Source organism: Pyxicephalus adspersus, chromosome 8 (assembly GCF_032062135.1).
Source record: "Pyxicephalus adspersus chromosome 8, UCB_Pads_2.0, whole genome shotgun sequence".
Classification (NCBI taxonomy): Eukaryota; Metazoa; Chordata; class Amphibia; order Anura; family Pyxicephalidae; genus Pyxicephalus; species Pyxicephalus adspersus.
In genome coordinates this window covers 53,397,801-53,419,921 of record NC_092865.1, presented here as the reverse complement: position 1 = coordinate 53,419,921, position 22,121 = coordinate 53,397,801, and the positions used below count along the sequence as shown (strand labels likewise).

The following is a 22,121-nucleotide window of genomic DNA, read 5'->3' as shown; positions in this document are numbered from 1 at the left end:
GACATGTTGCTGGTTGTATCTGTAGAACACTGAGTGTGTCTGCAGACATGTTGCTGGTTGTATCTGTAGTATACTGATTGTGTGTCTGCAGACATGTTGCTGGTTGTACCTATAGGATACTGGTTGTGTGTCTGTGGACATGTTGCTGGTTGTATTTGTAGGATACTGATTGTGTGTCTGCGGACATGTTGCTGGTAACATCTGTAGGAAACTGATTTAGTGTCTGCAGACATGTTACTGGTTGTGATATTGGGCGCTGGTTATCCCCCTTCCTTTATATGCTTGTGTTTTTTTGTCAGTTTATTTGGTCATTTCTATTTTTGTGGCCAACTTGTAGTAGCTAAAGGTGTCGTGCCTAGGGGAAAGTAATGTATAAAATTCGACCCTAAATATGTGTCTAAATTTCACTTGGTAATGGTCCCTGTACAGCATAGTATTTATCAGATCATCAGATTCATAGCTCTCTCCCACTCAGACTCAGACTAATTGGTGTTGCTTCTTTTTTCACCATCCAGTCATAAGATGGGCAGAGACTAAATCTTTAGCTGTTGTAAGGAAATAGCAGGGTTTCTGCCTTGCCACACAGGCTCTTGCTGTTTAGCAGAGCTGTGTAAATCTCAGAACTGGAAGGCAGAAACGCAATGTCTTTGTCATGTAACCCATCTATAATGCACATTTTGTGCTGTTTCAGCTTTAAGAAACACTCACGGGTTGCAGAGCAAAACAAATAGTTATTCTACCCCGCTCCTTCCTTCTGCATCCCATACCTGCATTCTAAGTGATCTGATGCATAATGCAGAAAGGTCAAACAGCTTGAAGTAAGGAAAGATTCATCTGTAACCGTTCCCATCTGGGCTGAGGCCGCAGCCAGAACGCGAGATAGAGACCCGCGTGGCTATCAGCGAAACATCTAAATGAATCGAAAGCGGACAAGAAAGTGCAGTGAACCGAGCGGCAGCATTTCCCAGGACACGCAGGAAAATGACATCAGTATCACGCTGGAATCTATCAAGAACTATTGGAGTGAGCAGAGCAAGAAAAGGCCACCAGTGAAGCTTTAACGAGAAACTTCAGCCTCCTGGGAGCGGCGGCTGAATACCTGAAAATAGCCAGTCTTCAAGCGTCTGGAACAGGCTCTTTTCCACTTTGCAAGCAGACTACAGGGGTGGTGGCGAGCTGGCTAGGAAGAATAGGCGGTTAAAGGGAAATGCCAACACTATGTTGCAGAAAAGAAGTCATTCTAGATGCCTCCCTCCCAAAATGTGCTCACACCCCTTACTGTACCTTCTAAAGCTGGATGCAAGCTGATATAAAATATACAAATCAATGCAGGTTTTTATCATTACTTAATTAATAATTTTTAGATTTGACTTAGAATGAGCAGCAAGAAACTCATCTGTGCAGAAAGCAAGCTTATGGGAGGAGAAAACAGAACATATGCAGAACAGATCATCATTTACCTGCTTCTCCTTAAGGGGCCATTCACATAGTGGCTAGCTTTCACTTTCACATATAAGTAAAAACAAAAGCAGTGAAAGGTCAGGTCCCTTCCTTTGCTAGTTAGGGTTGTGTAATTGTTAGAATGAAAAAAAGCAGGTGGAGCAGCTCCTATGTGTGTATTTTATCTGCATATTTATCAGTTTGCCTGGTGTTCCGTATTAAAGGGGAACAGAAATACTTTTATTAGTTTAGTGGGCCCTTGAGTTTTAACAAGCATGCAGACATTAGGCCTGATTTATTAAAGCTCTCCAGGACTAGAGAAGACTATTGTAGGAGAACTTGCGTGAATTAGCAAACCTGGAATAGATTCCTTAAAAAAACATTTGCTATATTGGAAAATGTTTTCAATTCTGGACCATTATAGATTTGCTGGATCACCCAGGTTTTCCCATGATAGTCTATCTTCTGGAGTCTTGGAGAGCTTTAATAAATCAGCTCTATTAAGTATATTACAAGCTCAATTCTAGTCTAAGTCAAAAGTTAACAATTTTTCTTCTCCATTCCATCCTTAATAATATTTAAAAACCTTAGTCTAGAGAAGGGGTTCCGAAAATCATGATCCACCCACTATGGGAGATTGGGGTGTGGTAAAAGTGACCTCTAAGGAGCCTTTGCATTCAACATTCAGGTTGCGTTACCAGAAGAGTAAAGGGTGACATCTAAAATTCAAAGACTTGAAATTCATATGTATATACAATATATTTAGACATCAGAAATGCAGTTTTACTTTTCAGGGAGGTAACATAAAAGCTTTAGGAAAGTTTCCAGATTTTGGTGTTCTGTAGGTTACAATAAACAGCAATTTACAAAAAAAAAAAAACCCAACATAGTTGTTCTCTGAGTTGTTCTCTGCACTGAGCTTTCAGTACCAAAAACACAAGAAAATCCAAAAATGTACAAACCACCTAAACTAACAATAAAGGAGGATTATTCTCCCTTCCCAAACTGTATACATACCCCAAAAATGTACGAATTATGTTTGCCCCTCTCACACTTCTGCTCCATTTAAATATCCTTGTCAGTGACTTTCTCTAGGTTTGTGAAGTTGGGGATTTAAAGGTCACCTGAGAAATCTTTTATTAATTATTCTGCAGAATTAAAATTTTCAGACTGATTAATCAGCCTCCATGATAAGCCCAGTGTTGCTTCTCATTAGATTGATTATAGCTACCAGGCATGCATAATCTAGCCAATGCACATTAAAGACCCCAGGTATTAAGAAGTATTTGGTTACATTAAAATGGAAAGAATGGCAAAAATATTAATAGTGGGGTCCTAGTTTTGTATATGCCTGCCATAAACCTGGAATCATGGTAATGCTATTAATTCTTTGAATTGGTGACCATACATATATAGCCTATGCTCCTTTTTTAATCTCAATTCCTAACCCAACCAGCAGTAATATTATTACCCAGCATTTATATTGCGCCCACATATTATGCCCACAGGTCCCTACCACAATTATATGTCATTACCACCGTCTAAATTCAATTTTGGGAAAAGCAAATTAACCTAACTCTATGTTTTTGGGATGCCTGGGGGAAACCAATGCAAACACAGGGAGAACATGCAAACTCCATACAAATAGAGACCTGGCTGCGATTTAAACCTGGGACCCAGCGCTGCAAAAGCCAGAGTGCTAACCACTGAGCCACTGTGCCGCCCATGCAGTGGATCTCTGATTGGCTGAGAGTTCTGCCCCTGCCTATCCCAATCCCCAGCTCCTGTGCAGAAGATTAGAGCACAAGTGGCTGATAGCCATGCAGATTGCAGTACTTGTAATAGCCGTGTGTAAAAATATATTTAATGATCTTGTAATGAATACATAACCAGATTCATTTGTGTTTTTACGTACTTGCCTGGAGTTCAGCTTTAGGTTCTCTCCCAAATGACAAATGAAAGAGATTTCCAAGTACCAAAGGATATAATGAGGAAGGATAAGATGTTTTGAAGTGCGTTTTTGATGAAATGTCAACCCATGTGATACACATTTTTTTTTTCTGTACTTCATTTTCTGCGATTTAAAGGTGAATACATGATTTAAAGAACAACTACATTCTAATACATGGCTGAAAAATATAAAAAAGGAACATTTTACCAGCTGAGAGATTTGTAAATGCATGTACGCTTGTGATCCCCCCACCCCTGCTGAGCTATATAACTGCCAACCATAAAGGAATTGGTCTTACAAGGCTTGCAATTCTGCCGTCTCCATGCCACCACCTCTGCCTTTTCTTGATCTACTAATAAATCTTATGTTCTTGGTGACAACACCCTGGGCTCTCGCTGTCCTTTATACCCACCTATTCCATTTATCAGAACAGGCCCTCCTACTGCTAGTCTGAGTTTAACTTTCATCTCATGTGGCAGCTCGGTATAAAGATAGATTTCAGGTAATTAAACCAGCTGAATTGTTAAAAAATGATTTCATGACTTTAAAATACATGAATTGAGCCATTGAATGAAAGATTTCACTAAGAATTGGATATGAGATTAAAGCACCAAAGTTATTTAAATCTGCATGGAAGGGATTTCCCTGCTAGATGGATGGTGCTCAGGGATCAAGACACTGCCATGGAGCCCATTCATGCTCCCTACAGGTCAACAGGTCCAAAGATGCAAAGATGTTGGCTTCACATTGATCTTGTAGAAGTAGAAGTCTCATTCCATTCAAAGTCCAATGTCCATTCAAAAGCCAACTCATTTTCGGGGCTTAAAGGCTTCCTTTTTCAGGGCTCTCACTGAGCAAAGATTTTGCGGAATGCTGGATCAGAAGGAACACACATTATAAAAGTAATACAAGATTTAAATTAGTCTGGTTTTTATATAATCCTTACTCCATTCTTTGCTACCCAAGCCCTGATGAAGAGGAGCTGTTGAGCCTCCTAAATGTGTTGGCTTTTATGTCAGCTTCTTCTTTAATTCCTTAAGTTGGAATAACTTGGTTTGGTGCTTCAAGTTTAAATCCCTTTTTGAGTTATTTTACATATAATACTTTTAGCTTTTTTTTTTTATTCTTTATTGCATATCAGCATTACAAATCTCTTACTGTCTCCTTGCAGCCAATTCTCACATTGGTGGACAATAGAGAAGAACTCCTTTACTCTAATCATCAGTAAAATGCCCCCTTTTAATTATTTTAATCGATTTTAATCGATGGAGATTGGGAAAAAGACCTTTTTACTTTATTAGTCAGTTGAAATATTGCTCCATACATTGGTGGTCAGTTGAAAGAATGATCCTTATATTATCAATTAGTGGGAAGAATGCTCCTTACATTGGTGGTAAGAGGTTAGATTGTTCCTTGCATTGGTGGTCAGTGGGAAGAATGCTCCTTACATTGGTGGTAAGAGGTTAGATTGTTCCTTGCATTGGTGGTCAGTGGGAAGAATGCTCTTTACAATAATGATCAGTGGATAGAACGCACCTTATAGTGGTCTTCAGTAATCATTAGTAAAATGCCCCTTCTCATTTATGATTATCAGAAGAAGGCCCCCTTAAATTAGTGGATATTGGGAGAAAAACCCTTTTACTTTAGTAGTCAATTGAAAGAATGTTCCTTACATTGGTAGGCAAAGGGAAGAATGTTTCTTTGGTGGTTAGCAGGAACAATGCACCATACATTGAGGGTCAGTGGGAAGAATATTCCTTATGTTGAATGTCAACGGGGAGAATGCGCCATGAATTGGAAGCTAGTGGGATGAATGCTCCTTACATTTGTGGTCAAATGGAAAAATGTTTGTTACATTTGAAGTTAGTAGAAAAAACACTCCTTACGTTGGTGGCCAATAGGAAGATTGTATCTAAATGATATCACGTATCATTGTATCTAAATGTTATCACGTATCGTAGGAACTTGCTTATTGCCTATAGAACCTCTGGCAACCTCTGAAGGGTCCCTTTTTGAAAGCTTAGTAGGGCATCCAAGGCTTTGACATAGGGATCCCATAGAGATTACATCTGACTTCATTCAGATTCTTGAACACTGGAAACCCTTCCTAGGCTATGGGAGTTTCAAAATGTTTTATGATGAAACAAAAAATCAAACCCCTTGTTCGTCATACAATAAGCATAACATGAATTTGTTTTTACCAGATCCTTAAAATGAGCTCCTCGGCACCCTTATAGTAGACTTAGCACAACGTTATCAGAAGGATATAAACACATTCTAAACCAGGGGTGTCAAACTCTGGCCTGCGGGCCAAATCTGGCCCACAATGTCCTACTTTTGGGCCCCAAAGGAATCCTAAATATGAATTGCAGCTGGCCCACCGTATTGAAATAGTGCCGCTACTACAATTTCCGGCATTACTCGCGTCTATAGACCAGCGGCCTATGCGTGGCCCCGCATTGGACTATTTTATAGATGCAAGTAATGCCGGGAATTGTAATACCGGCATTACATGCGTCTATAAATCAGCGGCCTCTCTGCCTATGTGTGGCCCCACATTGGACTATTTTATAGATGCAAGTAATGCCGGGAATTGTAATATCGGCATTACTTGCGTCAAAAATTTAGCGGGCTCTCTGCCTATGCGTGGCCCCACATTGGACTGTTTTAAAGATGCAAGTAATGCCTTGAATTGTAGTAGCGGCATCACTCGCATCTATAGACCAGCGGTCTCTCTGCCTATGTGTGGCCCCATGGACTGTTTTATGGACGCAGAGAATTGTAGTAGTGGTGCTATTTTAGTGTACAGACAGTTCCAGCCACTCATAACAGTAAGACCTGCATTGGACTGTTTTCTTGACGCAGGCAATTGTAGTAACGGTGCTATTTCAGTTTCAAGTTTCGCCGGCGACTTTGTCTAAATTTTCAATTTTTGCCCACTGTGTATTTGAGTTTGACACCCCTATTCTAAACCTCTCCAGCTCTCACCATAAGTGTTTGCTGCAAATACTGCAATTTAACACAAGCTGCTCTCCAAGGTGCTGAAAGGGAACGCAGTCCTCAGCACAGTATGGAGCCCATAAATACTTCCACATATACAGTGCTGGTCTAGGGGAGATCTCTGTGAATTTTCTCTCCTGTGGTGCTGCCAAACTAATGGATTCATCATCTGAATCCTCTTAGACAAATTAGATGGAAATTGCAGATTAGCAGTTATGTGTTTTGCAGCTTGTAGTTCTCCATAGAGAAGAGGAAGAATAGAGACTGCTGATCCTCCTGTAATGTACTCTCCACATATACAAAATGAAATGTAATGAAACCAGGATAGTACATATTTTCCCATCGTGTAGCATAAAAGAACAGAATATGGCACCAATGTACTGTGTGTTTTTAGAACATTATTACATGGATAAAAAATGGCAGCATGTTAGAAAGGCTGGTGCTGGTGCTTGTAGCAACCAGAAATATTCCTTGATTCAATTGAGAATTTATACTTTATTTATTACTGCAGTTTTCATAAAGCAGCTCCAGAGATTAAAAAATGCTGTATATTTGGGGAGGCATTGGTTAAAAATGTGTGCAGTGGACGATGCCTGCATTATGCATGTTAAAACAGCCACTAGGCTCCATCAGAGGCTTTTGTGGCAATGCAGGAGTATTATTAAAAGACAGGACTTGTTTTTCTCTGACCAGCTGCAGTCTATGCAGGGACAGTTATATACAAAATTGGGCCCTGAGCAAATATAAAGTGGGGACCCAGATGCAGAGCATTCTACCTCCCTGCACCCCTGCAATTCCCAATTCCATTTGGATCCCTGAACAGTTGCCCAGATTGTCCTATGGCCGGCCCTGACTTTACACCTCTGGTTGGATTGTGCCAGAACATGCCAATGTGAATTCTTGCCCGCTGGGGCCATGTGGGCCATACGTAACATTAAGCAGACCATTTACATGATCAGCAAAGAGAACAATAAGATGGGCATGTATCATCTCTGCAACACATGTGCTGAGAAGGTGCCCTGTGTGCCCAGAGAACTGATGGCACTGCTTGGACCATATAACTTATCACTGTTTTGGGCAGTGTGGGAAGGGTTCAGCCCCATTGCTGTGCCCCATTGGACACATTACCCCCACTTGTCCCTGGTGCTTGTGGAAGAGATCCCCTCTATTCAAACTGACTTTCAAAATCAAATGTTAAAACTTTTATGATATTTTAGTGATTAGGTTTTTCACTTTAGAGGAAGTTCTTTGTTTTCTATAATATTCCTTGTGTTGCATTTATTGCTAATCAGCTTTGAATATGACACAGTGAACAGCGCTTCATATTTATGATGTTCCGATAGACTTCTTTTCCAAATCCTCTTTCTAGTTGCTTTACAGACAACTACACTTCAGTAAACAATGCAATAAACCTTTCAGATACATATAGGGAGTACAGGCTCCTCTTCCACAATGGCTCTCCTCCAGGGGTGCAAGGTCCTCAATGATAATTACAATAGCTTTCTTTGTATCATTAGATGTGAGTGCACAGCAGCCTGGCAACACCATTTTGGGGGAGTTTTGGGGTTCTATGAAGGCATGATTGCCACTCAGGGACATTCGACGTTGAAAACTGAGGACGTCTAGTGGCAGAAAGGAAATACTATGAGGGACATCACTAGGGAATAGGTGAGTATTCCAGCCAAATGTAATTGCTGCCGACTTCCTATACCCTTCTTGTCACCACTGCCTGTTTACGTGCACTCCAGCCAAGTTATAGTTACAGTAGTAGAACATATCATTGGAAATTACCATCAGCATAGCCTCCTATAGTCTAAAACTGAAATGCATAGGGCAGGGTGATGCTACAGGACACAACTGGAAGACCGTGAAAGAGTGTTGTCACCCCATAACAGAAATTGCCTGAATAGTTGAAAAGATGGAATGAATGCTTTGTATAATAAAAATGGGGTTTCAGTGAATGGGTATTCATGCTGTTTATGGTATCAATGATTTGACTTATTCCTACCATACTTGCCCTGCATGTTTTTCCCAGTTATGTTTATTTACACATCTCTCTACTCCTATTCTTATATCTTATATATATATATATATATATATATATATATATATATATATATATAGTAAAAGTATAGTAGAGTAAAAATACTAAAATATATATTGTATAGAAATGTTTTGTATCTGATTTATGCCCAAAAAATGAATTTACTCCAATATAAACCCTCAGAATCCAAAATATGACTTTTGTGCACATTTACAATATATACTCTATATATATATATTACTTGTATTTGATTATCTCCCTCTCACTGATTGCCTTCTGCCATTCTTTTACACCACACTTTTTTCAAGCCCCAGATTTATATTTAGCCTGACATAAAGTGCAGCAGACTGAAAAGATAATATTTAACATTCTTGTTAGATGAGTCCCCTTATGCTGAAATATATGTCTAGATTTTAACTGTACCAATTTCATCTGTACACAGTCATCATAATAGCAGGCCCCCCTGATGGCTTTATTCATAGATAAAATGTCAAAAAGCAAACTAGAATCTTTTAATTAAACATTTCTTAGGCCTGGGAATAGAATTGTTTATAGATCAAACAGCCATAAAGCTAAGGAGAAGTAGCATTTTTTTGCTACAGTATGTTTTTGAAGAGGCATCACGCTGCATTATGGGAATAGTGTTGTACAATAACTGTCACATTGTTGCTGCAGGATCAAAGGGACTCAGAGCTCAACATCCTTATTTTCGATAGTATAATGCAAATATGAGCGTGTGGGGGAGGTTTTATTCAGTTGTGTGAAAACAGGAGCAGTTGATCTGAGTGAGATTTTTTGTGCTGTGGGTATATAGGAAGTCTTGTGATGTCATCTCTAAACTTTTTGGGTTTCCCTGTGAGCCGGGGTGGCCATGTGCAGTTGATTTACCTACTGATTTCCCATCAGTGTCTGTCTCTGGGAACCAGTGGAGGTGAAGTTTGATCCTAACATGGGTTCTTCTTGAATGTCTACTCATTGCAATTTCTATGAATTTGTTTAGAAACCTGAGCAGACAGACTTCAAAATATTTGGAAAGTTTAAATGTGAACTGGGAGCTGCAGGCATTGGTCAGCATACCTATTGGCCTATACCCAACCCATGGAAACACAGGACATGGTGTACCAGTAGACTCCCATCCAATGTTTGGATGCTTGCTAACGAAACATCTGATGAATGGTTAGAGATGCCCCAGTGGCCTAATGGAGGAGGCAATAGCCTCCGGATTTGGAGATTGTGGGTTCCAGGCCCATCTAGGCCACAACTTAAAGTACTCTAATAATTGAGTAACCCTATTGATTGAGTTTGATGCTCTTTTTTCACCCCAACAAACTATGAAACTGGAAATCCAAAATCCAAATCCACCCAAGACAGATTCATCCAGCACAAGTCACCAGGGCAAAAAGTGAAGGAGAGTAGGTGTACTTTTAGTGACTTCACCGAACCGAACGATTACTTTTTTTTTGATAAAAAAAGTAATATAAATGAGGTAATGAATTAAAAAATGCAAATCACATGGCCTAGAACTGACACAATGTTCTAAGAAATTTATATGTTCATTTGAAGTTTTGACACTTGTATGTCGGGAATAGGATAGAACATCTGGGCTTGTTGGAGCAGCTGCTGCTCTGCTGGATCTGTTCTTTTCTTCCTGAAGGAAGTGGCTGGCACAGCCGGCTGCATCCTGTGCCGTGCATGGGTTTGCCGAAACTCCAAGCGATTTACTGGGCACAGATGCCTTCTCGGGGTCCCCCTCTGACAGTTTATTAACAAGTCCTCCTGGTGTTTTGTCAAAAGCCACATGGCACTTATTTGTTTTACCTCTTTCATTTATTATGCGCTAGACCGCACTTGCTTTTTCGGAATTTATCATTTGCTAGCATATTGTGATTTCATCTTCCTGGTTAAAAATACTGAACTGGTGCAGTTGTCCAGTCTCTGTATTTTATTGTTATATGTTAAAAATACAAAATAACAAAATAAAAACTATTTATGCGTGTAAACTAAAAACAGTAAAATATCGTAAAAAACAATAAAATACACTTTTCTCAGTTTTTAAGCCATTTTTCTTACTAAAAACATAAATAATGACAAATGACACCAACATATGTGATAATAATGCTTAAAACACAGCAGAAAAGAAACCTTAATTTTGCCTGTCCTATGGATTTCAATACATTTTACCACAGTGTTGCTCATGCCTAGTATATTTTTGCACCATACACACCCTCTGTGATCAGAAGAGCCCACACTTATGGATAGTAGAGTATTCAAACCAACAGAAATACACAATTTAATTAGGAAATTTAGAGGCAGAATGTCCAACTTCATTATAATGGCAATTATTGAGGTTACAGGTGCATGTACATATATATATATATATATATATATATATATATAATATATATAAACCAAGGGTCTTATGTCCAGTCCAATGATATTATAGATCTTGGTTTTCCTACAGTGGTGTCAGGGGTTGTTCTTTACTGTTGCATTGTAATGTGTAGGCACCTAATCTTCTGAGCCCAGGCTACATTATGATGTCATCATCTTATGGCTTACAATGCATTCATTACACTGCCAGAGAAATCACTGCCCAGGAGTTGCATGAGTCAATTGCATTGTCTGGTGTAAATTCAACCTGTTGAATCCAGCATTGGATTTTTTAATACTCTCCAGGGCTGATGCGGATACACTTCCATCAGTGAACCTTGGTGATCCATCAAACCTGGAATTGGTTTCTTCAAAGTAATTTGCTAGCAAGTGTTTTGAGTCCTGGACCAGATCCATTTCAGGATTGCTGGATCACCCAGCTTTACGGATGAATGTGTATCCTCTCCAGCCTTGGAGAACTTTAATAAATCAGGCCCTAAGTGTCTACACATATTTTTGGAATATTTGTTTATCAATTTCAGCATCTCAGGCAGCGCGTGAAGTGTCCTTTAATACAGAGAACTTGTATTCACTTCATGACAGAATATCTCTTCTTGTCATCTTAGGAAGATTCATTCATTAGCCTATGGAGCCTGTGAAATGCCACTTTTGTCGGCTCAGGCTTATTTATTTATTTTTATCTCCTGTGTTAATGACCTGTCAGAATTTTTTTCCCTTTTTACCACCACGATTTGTAGCTGCTCCTGCAAACAGGACACCCATCCTAATGAGCTGCTAATTTGGATGGAGGGAGCTAATCCATGTGATTTGTGAGAGGAGGTGAACCATTCACTTCATTTCTGGACAACTGTCTCATTAATAGGCTTTTTTTTTAATAAAAGACTTTTGTTTGCCTTGAGGCCCTGTCTATATATATAAACCTGTGCAAATAAACAGAATAGCAGCAGAAGTAGGTAAGGAGATTGGTTTAAAAATATGTATTGCCTCCTTTCTTCCTTCTCCATTTACATGCTGTCCCTGCCCCTGCTCCAGCTGTCAAATGTGCAGATTCTGGTTCTTTAAGAACTTGCCATGCAAGTGATCGACTGGCTGACAATGTGCCAGTTGCAGTGAATTGCGCGGGATCACTAAATTCTAAAACAGGTCTGAACCTACCCTAAATCTCTGAGGACATGCATGTCCAACTCTCCCTTTATGTCTCTAGGCAGCCTTGGGCCTCCAGGTGACAGAGTGGCTGGCAAGAAGCCAGTTGTGGGGAGCCCCAAGGGATTCCTTAATCATAAAGCAGCTCTGAACCATCATTTTATATCTCTAGGTGGTCTTGGGCCTCCAAGTGACCAAGTGGCTGGCAAGGTACCAGTGGCGGGGAACTCCTGGTGATCGCCTGATCCTGAAATAGGTCTAAACCTGTCATATATAGTCTGAAGGCATGCAGGTCCAACCATCCAGTCATGTCTCCAGGTGGCCTTGGGCCTTTTTGACACAAATTTGAAAAGGAGGTACTATTAGTGCATTAATAACATCTACCCCGAGCACCAGCCCTGAAGCGGTTATAAAGTTGTTCTGTTCTGTTTAAAGCCCTAGTAATGACAAAAAGTCCTCATTTTCAAACAATATCTTGTATTTCCATTAGACCGGTATCCCAGAAACTCGCCGGTCATGTTCAGGAGCTTGTCTCTAGATTCTTCATTAACGGGACTCATTTAACGGCTGACAAGACTGGATCATGTTCTGCTTGTAGCTAATAGTGGAATATTTCCTGCCAAAGATATTTTTTGTCAGACCACATGAGAAAATTGGTTTTCTTGGGGGAGCGAGGAGACATTTGTGTCTGTTTCATTTGAAATTGCTGGAAAATAGTTTCAGGCATCACCTGATGCTGAAAATTAAATGTATTGTCTTGACAGAACAATCTATATATGTGTTTCAACATCCTAATGGCCTGCTGGATGGATCCTTCCAATCATCTGGCTGTGCTTTTTGTCATAGGATTTTCTTACATGAACCTTATTTCTGTCTTCTATATCCCAAGATAAAGATAATTGTTAACTTTAAAGCAACTTGTTCTTTACTTTTTCAAGTCAATGCACAAGAGTCCTATTTTACTTTGTGCTTTGTACAGTGCTTTGAACTGAAAGAAATAACCAGTACTTCTAGGTATGGAGAAGCATGAGACTCAGTCCAAGTGATGAGACAATAGCCCATTGAGAACTACAACCCAAAATAGAATGATGGCACTTTCACTGGTAGACAAATGGAATAATAGGGGTTGCCATGGCTGTGTTCCTTTTGGGAATGCCAACCTCCCATGCCAATACATTGTCTTCAATACTTTCTGAGTCATTGGCCACATGTTTGCAGCATGCAATCCATGTTCTAATCTTCTTGGTGGTAAGCTTGATCTAGGCCAGAAACTAAAAAAGTAAACCAGTGGCAACAAGGGAACTGGTTTTAGAAGGTTACTGCTCTCCATATTTCTTATATTAGATGTTTCTTTAAAAGAATCAGTCTGGTGTAGGAAATAATAATAAATCAAAAGTTGATGGAAGTATTTGGTTGGTGGCTGAGTTGTTTTAGACTTACGAATTGCAATAAACTCTACACAGGGTTACAGGATTTGCCATAATGCCACAGATATGTCATTGGTTCCGTATGGTTTTCCCACCGTTTGATGTTTATATCTTTTCACTTTTGCATTCACCCAGAGTTCAAAAAGATGTGTCACTTTATAGTGACTACTCATATTTTGAGAACATTTATGGTTTTTCTTCAAGATTTTCAAGCCAAAAATTTATGTATATCCAGTGAAAAAAAGAGAATTTTCCTTGGATTCGGTATATGTTCACTCATTCTACAATAACCATTGATTATCCTTTGACCACTATATGCACATTTGCTTTCATTTATGGAGTAAAGAATAATTGTAATTTTAGGAAAGAAAATCTTTCCTAGATTTACCCCGCTCCTGTAAATACCCCGTATGGGGTCTGTAGATGCAGAAAACAGATAGGCAGCCATGGGAAAAGAAAATACCATTGCCTTTTGTCAGTTTAAGAAGGCGCCTCTTGGGACAAGAGTCTTTCTCTGCTTCAGAGCAGGAACAAGTTTAAAGGTCCCCACCTATCTCTTCCAAACCTAAGATCACCAAATATTTGTGTGGTATTCAAGATAGAAATCTTCTCTTATGCCTGGAATCTCCTATGTATATTTTTAGATCTAAACTTTCTTTCACCCCTTTTACTATACTGAAGTGAAGCACAGGGACATAAAAGACATGTGCACACGTTTTAGTCTACTAGTAAAGGTTGCTCAGCTGGTATTAGGAAACAAATATTAGAAGAATGGCAAAGCAACTGTTTACTTGTATTCCTAAAGCCGAACTTCAGGCAAACTGCTAAGAACACAGTTCAAGACATACAGAAGCTGTGTTAATGCCAGTGGGTTCTGTCTATACAGTCCTGATATTTACATTCCTAACACTTCCTAGCTTTGGTTAAGCGCTACAGCTTGACCACCTCCAGCCTCCAGCCTGTGACTGATGCATTCATCCATCTATTTACTCCGTTTTAACACTAAATCAAATTTGAATACTTACACTTTTAAAATACACCTAATGATTTTTAATGAACACATAAATGCAAAATAGTTTTTTTTTTTTGTGTCCTTGGCTTTACATTTAGGAGTGCAGTCAGATCTGTACACGTTCATACTTTTCAGTACACATTGCATTGTGTTTCTTCTAAAAGGAACCATTCTCTTCTTTACAATTTAGCACAACAGAATTTGTTTAAATTGTTGCAAGCAGCTTTCTTGGATCATGCCAAATGGGCATTCCAATATGGTTAAATGGCAAACAATGAGCCAAAAACATAGAAAAACACAAAAAGCTATTTTAAACATAGATCTTTGCTGAAGGGGCTTTGGTCCTGGTGCCAGCCAATAGCCTTATAGGTACATGTGGCCCCTTTGGCCTATATTGCCCTGCATTTGTGCCCCAGCAGTAGGGGTGGGCAGAATTAATTCCAAAGGTGCTTAGAAGGCAGTGATCTCTACCGGTAATAGACCAAGACTGGAGAAGATAGACTATCCTGGGAGAACCTGAGTGATTCAGCAAATACATTTCCTAAAAAAAATATTTTTTAATAATTGGCAAATGTTTTATCTGCTGGACCAGATCCATACCCAGGTTCTTCCATGATAGTCTATCTTTTCCAGTTTTGGAGATATTTAATAAATCAGGCTCAATTGGTACCTGGCAGGACTGGGCGCAGGCTGAAAAGGTGACCACCTTGGAGGAGGGTGGACAAAAGACAGGGCCTTCAACCTACATTGCTTCTAAAGTACCGGTAGTTAACATGTCATGAGGTGCATACATTTTTGTCATGGAAGTTAAAAGACCTCAGCAGTCTTTGCAGAAGACATCTAAAATATTGTTTTCATATCTACGGCCTTTGACCATCTCTTGCAGTTGGATTGCAATGATAACCATCTCTGAAAATATCACAGCTTCACTATATCACTATATTTTGCTACATGATATTGCACAAATATTACCCCAAGATGGTGACGGCTTAGGGGGCCTGATGTTTAAACCAATCTGAACAATGACCCTTTTCTTCATCAAGGCCAACCGAGGCAAAGGTGTCCAATGCTGAAATGTCATTCTCATTTTTAGAAAATAAACAATACTCTTGCAGAAGGTCAGATTGGTGGAAGACTCTTTATCCCTGAGTTTGGGAATAACCCTGGCTCAGTATTCTTGTCTCAAGCAGATTGAAAGCAAAAGGTCTCAAATAGAGATTTATTTAGGAGTGAACGAGGGAAATCTTTTCCATCCAGTTCAAGGAAGGGGACTAAATGAAGAGAGATGAAGGAGCACAGCGCGGGGTAAAATGGCGGAACGCATTCCTACTGCCTGAGTCCGTCAGGATTGCCTAGATTACTTTCTATCTCGAGCACTGTGTTTGTCATTTGCGCCTAACAAGCTTTAAAGGGGCAGCAGTAAACCTTGGAGGAAAAAGATAGACAGACAGTAATTGCATGTCTGCCGCACCACAATGGCCTTAGACCTCAATCTGTCATCCATTCCAGGGCTCTATGAGAAGGAGAAATCAGTTGTCTGTGTTGATAAATGGTCGTGTTTCTGTCTTTCCTTTTATCTTTTTACTTATATGTTTTACTTTTCTCACCCAGGGGGATTCCGGGGAAGAAATGTGGGACTATCATCTTATCAGCGGAGGAGCTCAGCAATTGTCGGGTCTGTATACAATGAATAAGTTTTTTTTTACATAGGCTGTGAATCTGAACTGTGGCTGGAATGGCTGCTATAACGGCTATGATTATTTTCACATCATGATTTCTAACTCTCAGGTCAAATGACCTTATGCCTTCAGGGCTCACTGGGGCTCATTAAATCAGGGATTTTAGAGCTCAGTCGAAGTCTCATATATTGATATCTTTTTATAGTCCTGTATCCCAGCATGTTAGGATTTGTGACTGCAAGGAAAGACTTTCAAACATATTTTTGCTGCTTCTTGCATTCACACTCCATTGCTCTGTACTAGCAGAGCTGAGTACTAGACACACCCCCATTACCAAAAAAGGACAGAAGGTGTGTCCCACTTTTGTACCCTTTTATTGCCCTGTACCCCAGCATGGTATGATTCATGACTGCAAGGAAATACTTAAAAAAAAAACATTTTCTCCCAGTACAAATGCATGCTTCTTGCACTCACACTCCAGTACTCTGTGCTGGCAGAGCTGAGTACCAGCCACACCCTCATTACAAAAAGGGACAAGAGGTTTGTCTCACTTTTGTTTCCTTTTATTGCCCTTTTCCCCAGCATGTTATGATTCATAACTGCTAGGAAAAGCTTACAAATACAGAGAAGTTGGGAGGCATGTCTGATCTGGTATATGTAAATGATGACATCCTAATCCTGGGGACTATTGGACAGCACTGGTATATTTGGACATCCTGCACAGATTAGACCAGGAGCATGAGGTTTTAGCACATTGTTTTTGTTGCCATTATCTCCATTGTATACACTGACTGAATATCAATCTATTTGCCATGGTATTCAGGTTTTTACCTTTTTTTAACCTTTGTTGCATCTCCGAGCTGCAGATTTTTTATGAAACCTCTCCTGTCTACATTTACTTGCCCATGCAAAGGTTTTACATCTTTGCCCTGCATTCCTGATGCTGACAACAATGGACCATGCCTGCACAATGTGTGAACACAGCTGTCTATATTCCTCATTAGGGTGAATTGACAGGGTGAAAACCAAGGAGAACATTTGAGGGACGATAGTTGTCCCCTGATACTAGGACATGCCTAAGCAAGGACCTTCATGGTGGGATCACCAAGTTTATTTAAATGAGAGATTGAAAACATGCTTTGAAATGAAACACATTGGACCTGATTCATCAAAGCTCTCCATGAATGGGGAAGAAAGATTACCATTGGGTGATCTAGCAAAACTGGAATTGGGGAAGCCTTGAAATAACTTTCAGGTCTTTGGGAATGCTAATTATACTATATTCACAGCTCACAGTACATTGGCATGGGGGTCAGTAGGAAGAATTTCTCTTACATAGATGACCAGTGGGAAATATGTTATCCTTACAGATAGCTAAATAGTTCCTACGTATTCCTATTGGTCCATGAGGCAACCCCTCATAACGATGAGCCAATAGGAAAATGTGACTGTGGGGGCATGGCAAGTTTTGACTCTATTAGAATTAATAGATTTATTCCATGAAGATCTTGTTCAGATACTTCCTGTCATAGGGTGGCAACACTCCATAACTCACATTTGTTTTGCTAGGTTGTTATTTTGTCACATGGCATTCAATAAAGATTTCAAGCAGCTGTTTCAACACACATTACACCAGCATGGTCCTTTGTTGTCGCTATCAGGCATACCATGCAGCCATCACTGGAGTTCATATAGGCTGCATAAACATTAAATTTTAATGTTGTAATTGTTAATGATACATATTGCTATTGCAGTGTATTTTAGAGAAACACATAAACACAGTTATGTCCTATACAGATATGCACGGTAAAAAAGGGTTAACTTTATTCATTTATGTGGTTGGAATCTTCCACATAAAATTCATTACACATAGCAACTTCTATGTCAGATTATTTATTCCGGTATATTAGCAATTTTGATTAATGGTGTAATTAATTTCATTTATATTTATGATTTGCATGTGTGTCTGGGGAACAGAGGGAAGAGGGTGGAAGAAAATAAATGAAATCTTTTCCTCGATTATTGCAGCTCACGATCTTGTCTTATGGAGATTGGTAATGCCGGGGAAACACAGTTTTTGTAGTAGTGATGTTGACTTAAATATAATTGTGCCACTGGGAAATGCTCATTTCTCTACTAGCACATTTTATAAGACAAGGCCAGTGACTGCAGGGAATGAAAGGAATAGAGAGGCCATGGAAGAGGTGGCCTATGGAAGGTCCGCTGTTTTGTCCGCCACCTGCAACTTTAACCCCCCTCCCCCCCAACACCAATGTCCTTAAGGTCATAGACTGCAGGGAATGAGGAAAATACAGAGGCCATGGCAGCAGAAGTGGCATATGGAAGGTCTGCTATTTTGTCTGCCGCCTGAAACTCCAACCAACCCCCCCCCCATCCTTAATGTTTTTTAAAAGTTGTTTTTAAATGAAAAGTTATTAAGGATACCTCACTCTTGGCCCTCAGAAATTTTGGCATCAATGTTACCCTTGGCAGAGCTGGAAGCTTAAACTCACACGAGGTTGTGCCCTTGCAATTGGCCGGCGCACACTGTTTCAAGTTTAAGAGCTCCCTGCTCTGCCAAAAAGGACAGCGATGCTCCTGAGCACTTAGAAATGACATAGGCAAGGCTGAGGTATGTATTTTTTTTATTATGTTTGGGGGGGGGGGAGTTAATAAAAAAAATGGGAATTTTTCATTGACATCAAGCAGTGTTTGTCAATGAGGGTTCCACGAAACTCTAGAGTGCCAGCCATTTTTTTATATACTATATGCTATTGATTAAAACTGTAGAACTTTCAATTAGATGCAGCCCCATTTTCATTAATATATCATTCAATGTATTTTTAAATAATACAAATTTGACCTGATAGCAGAATATTACAGTCCCTGCACATCACACTTGGAAGCAGCACAAGAAGCCAATCAGTTTGCTCATAGGAGTGGCTCATCATTGCACTGCTTCTGTCTCATCACAAGCTGGGGTGGGTCTAGGATGACCTGAGCTTCAAGGAGGTGGATTGAATAATGTTGGCCATCAGACTGAGGACGTCTAGTGTCACAATAGGGATATTCAATCCAGTGATTTTTATTTTATCAAAGCTGTTTTTTTGTCTGTGACTTATTTTTATCTTATTTCTGGTTGAAGATTTGCTTTAAAACTTTCTTCATCCATTGGCTGGTTGGACTCCACCACCAGTCTCCCTTCGTCTGCATGATGGCTCAGTTCATTCACCTAGACATGAGAACAGTGATCTTTCCACAAGCATTGTAAACCCAAGCTGCTGGGATGATGTACCCAGGCAGTGTGGCTCTGGTGGTCTTGGCTCATAAGAAGGGGGTTTCATGAGACCAAGCACTGGGAGGGGGACAGGCGCTGGACTGGAGAGAGGTGAATCAATGGGGGAAGAGTTGAGTAAAGCAGGCAGAGTTTTTTGTTTTATTCTTACCTTTTATTGGCTACTATAATTTTACTTTTGTTCTGAAAATACAAACAAGCTTTTAACATATTCAATTTTCCAGTTGAGACAATTAAGTCATCTTTGTGATATCCGCTAAAGTTTCTCTATTTTTCTGCAAAAAAAAGGAGCGGCGCACGTACCAGATATATCATCCGCATCTGTTTCTGATCAGATCTGTCATTATATCAATTGGAATGCAGCATGTAAAATGGAATTTAATGAAAGTAAATGAATCTGTCTGATTCACTGCACTTTACTTTAACTCTCAATTATAAATCATTGTCTGTTAGCCATTAATTGAGGTGCGCTGAGGAGGAAAAAAAATACTGTCTGTGGAATATCACCATGAGAATATGTGCAGCCTTGTTCAGAGGGCGGCCATAATAAGAAATGATGACTATAGATGGGGTATTATAGGTGATTGCATAGCAATGTATCAATGATCAGCAGGGAAATGATAATTAAAGCACAGCTGAACTGTATATGAAAATAAAAAATATAAAAACATATTATCATTCAGCCTTCCAGTCCTTAGGTGGATGTGTGCTATTTCTATTTTTATCTTTCACACTCAGGAAATCCTTCCTTAAAATGGCATTGCTAGAGCCCATGTAAGTGTGCATTGTGTTCTCTAAAATGTACACACATTGCCATGTGTTCTGTAGGGAGGACCATCAAGTTGAATAGGCAAACCCAATGCTCCACATTCTGTAAAAAAGCTCAGATCCACTAGATCCAGGTAGAACTATATACGCATGGCTGATCCAGAGGAAGGTGAAAAACAACGCCTTAAAAGTGATGTTTACTGTAATGTGAAAAACACATTACAAATCAACCCACTACAGTTGCCTTGGCATTAAAAGGCATTTGGGTGCTAATAAGAATCAATGGCAACCCAGCTCAACAACACATTTCTTTCATATTATTGCATGCCTTAGTGAGAATCAGCCTAAACTTGGGGGCTATGTTCATCCTCATACCCCTGAACTGTGCCTATGGGTCCAACCTACAGCTTCTAATATAGTATGAATGGGGGTGGCAATGAGCAGTTAAATATAGTCAGCTGCCACCCACCGAAAAATGTTTAGTGTAAAGTGTAAAAAGTGTGAATTGCTGGTGTGGGTGGATGAGTGACTGGAAAAATGCCAGCTGGCAGAAGCCACATGGGAACCACCGTTCCGGCTGCTGGCCTGAACGTAGCCTTAGGATTTGAAGAGTTTTGAAATCTTTGGGCTTAGTTCTACCTAAATATTTGGACAATTAATAAACAAATTTTTAAAATTGCTCCACATTTGCCCCTGGACCACAAATATCCAACAGTCCAAACCAGAATATCCCTAGCAGGGGGCACTGGTAAGGTGGGACCTGAAACGTGGCCCCTCAGGGGATAAACTGGCTGCTGCTTTTGTGTAAAGCTCAGAATTGCAGACCCGATGTGCCAACGTAAAGATGTTGTTGAATAGACAGTAATTTCGAGCAATTATCGTCAGCCAGGCTAACACTTCATCAGCCTCGGTGTCACATCTGATACATTTTAATTACACAAGTACAGGAGGTACAAGATGAGCCGTCACCACAAGCAGCCCTTCGGGGGCCAAAAGGAAGGAGTTCATGACTTAACCATATGTGTGGCTCAGTAAGCAATCCAACGTGACATCTATATGATACAGAATTATTGTATGGGAGAAAATTTATTGGAGCAGAGAACTGATATGTATCTCTAGGCAAAACTGTCCCCATTGGAAAGATTCACTTATCTGGTGGCTGTTGTCAATGAGAAAGGAAGTGGGAAAATGTAGAATTTTAGAGCTGACCCTAGAACAAGAGTTATCGGGAAATCTTCCTGTTCTGGATACAGCTAAGAGGACACTGTTGCTCACTTTGGGAGATTCTTGTTGTGTCATAGGCAGGAAAGGTTTATTTACCCAATAATACAGGTACAGCAATCCAAGGTTTAAACCTTTCCCTACTCAAAAATAAAAGATTCTGGCTTCACATATGTTTAGATGCTTTGTATCTAAGCTGTTTAAATTCAATTTGGATATAGTAGGAAAGAATTAAAACACCTGAAGGAATATTTGTGCTGTATCTCCGTTCCAGATATTCCCTTACTTCCTATCTTGTTGTCACCATAATAGTAATTATGAGCGGATGTCTCTAACATTTGCCAAGCTGAAGTTAAAAAGTAAATAGGGGTCCTAATCCTTCTCCACTCTGCCCAAAACCAGGAAAATGTTTTGGTTGGAAAGATATACCCCAAAAAAGGCCATCAGTTACTATCGGTGACAAGTGGCAATTGGCCTGATTTATTAAAGCTCTCCAAGGCTGGGGAGGATACACTTTTATCAGTAAAGCTGGGTGATCCAGCAAACCTTGAATGGATCTGGTCCAGGATTCAAAACATTTGCTAGCAAGTAGCAAATGATTTTAAGAAATCTATTCCAGGTTTGCTGGATCACCCAGCTTTAAAAAATAAAGGACTGAAAGCAATATAACAGGACGGGAGGATAAGTTAAGGTTGTCCCAGGTAAACCTGGTTAAGTGCCAAGCCTCATACGTCTATATAATTAGACAGT

At 39.8% G+C, this 22,121-nt stretch overlaps 1 protein-coding gene across 1 annotated transcript in view; it reads left to right on the top strand.

The window, feature by feature from the left end:
• Positions 1–22,121, top strand: part of CPNE9 (copine family member 9) — a 162,806-nt gene that overhangs the window by 106,451 nt on the left and 34,234 nt on the right. The window contains 1 exon segment of the mRNA XM_072420685.1: positions 16,020–16,083. Within this exon segment, the coding sequence (XP_072276786.1) occupies positions 16,020–16,083 (64 nt within the window).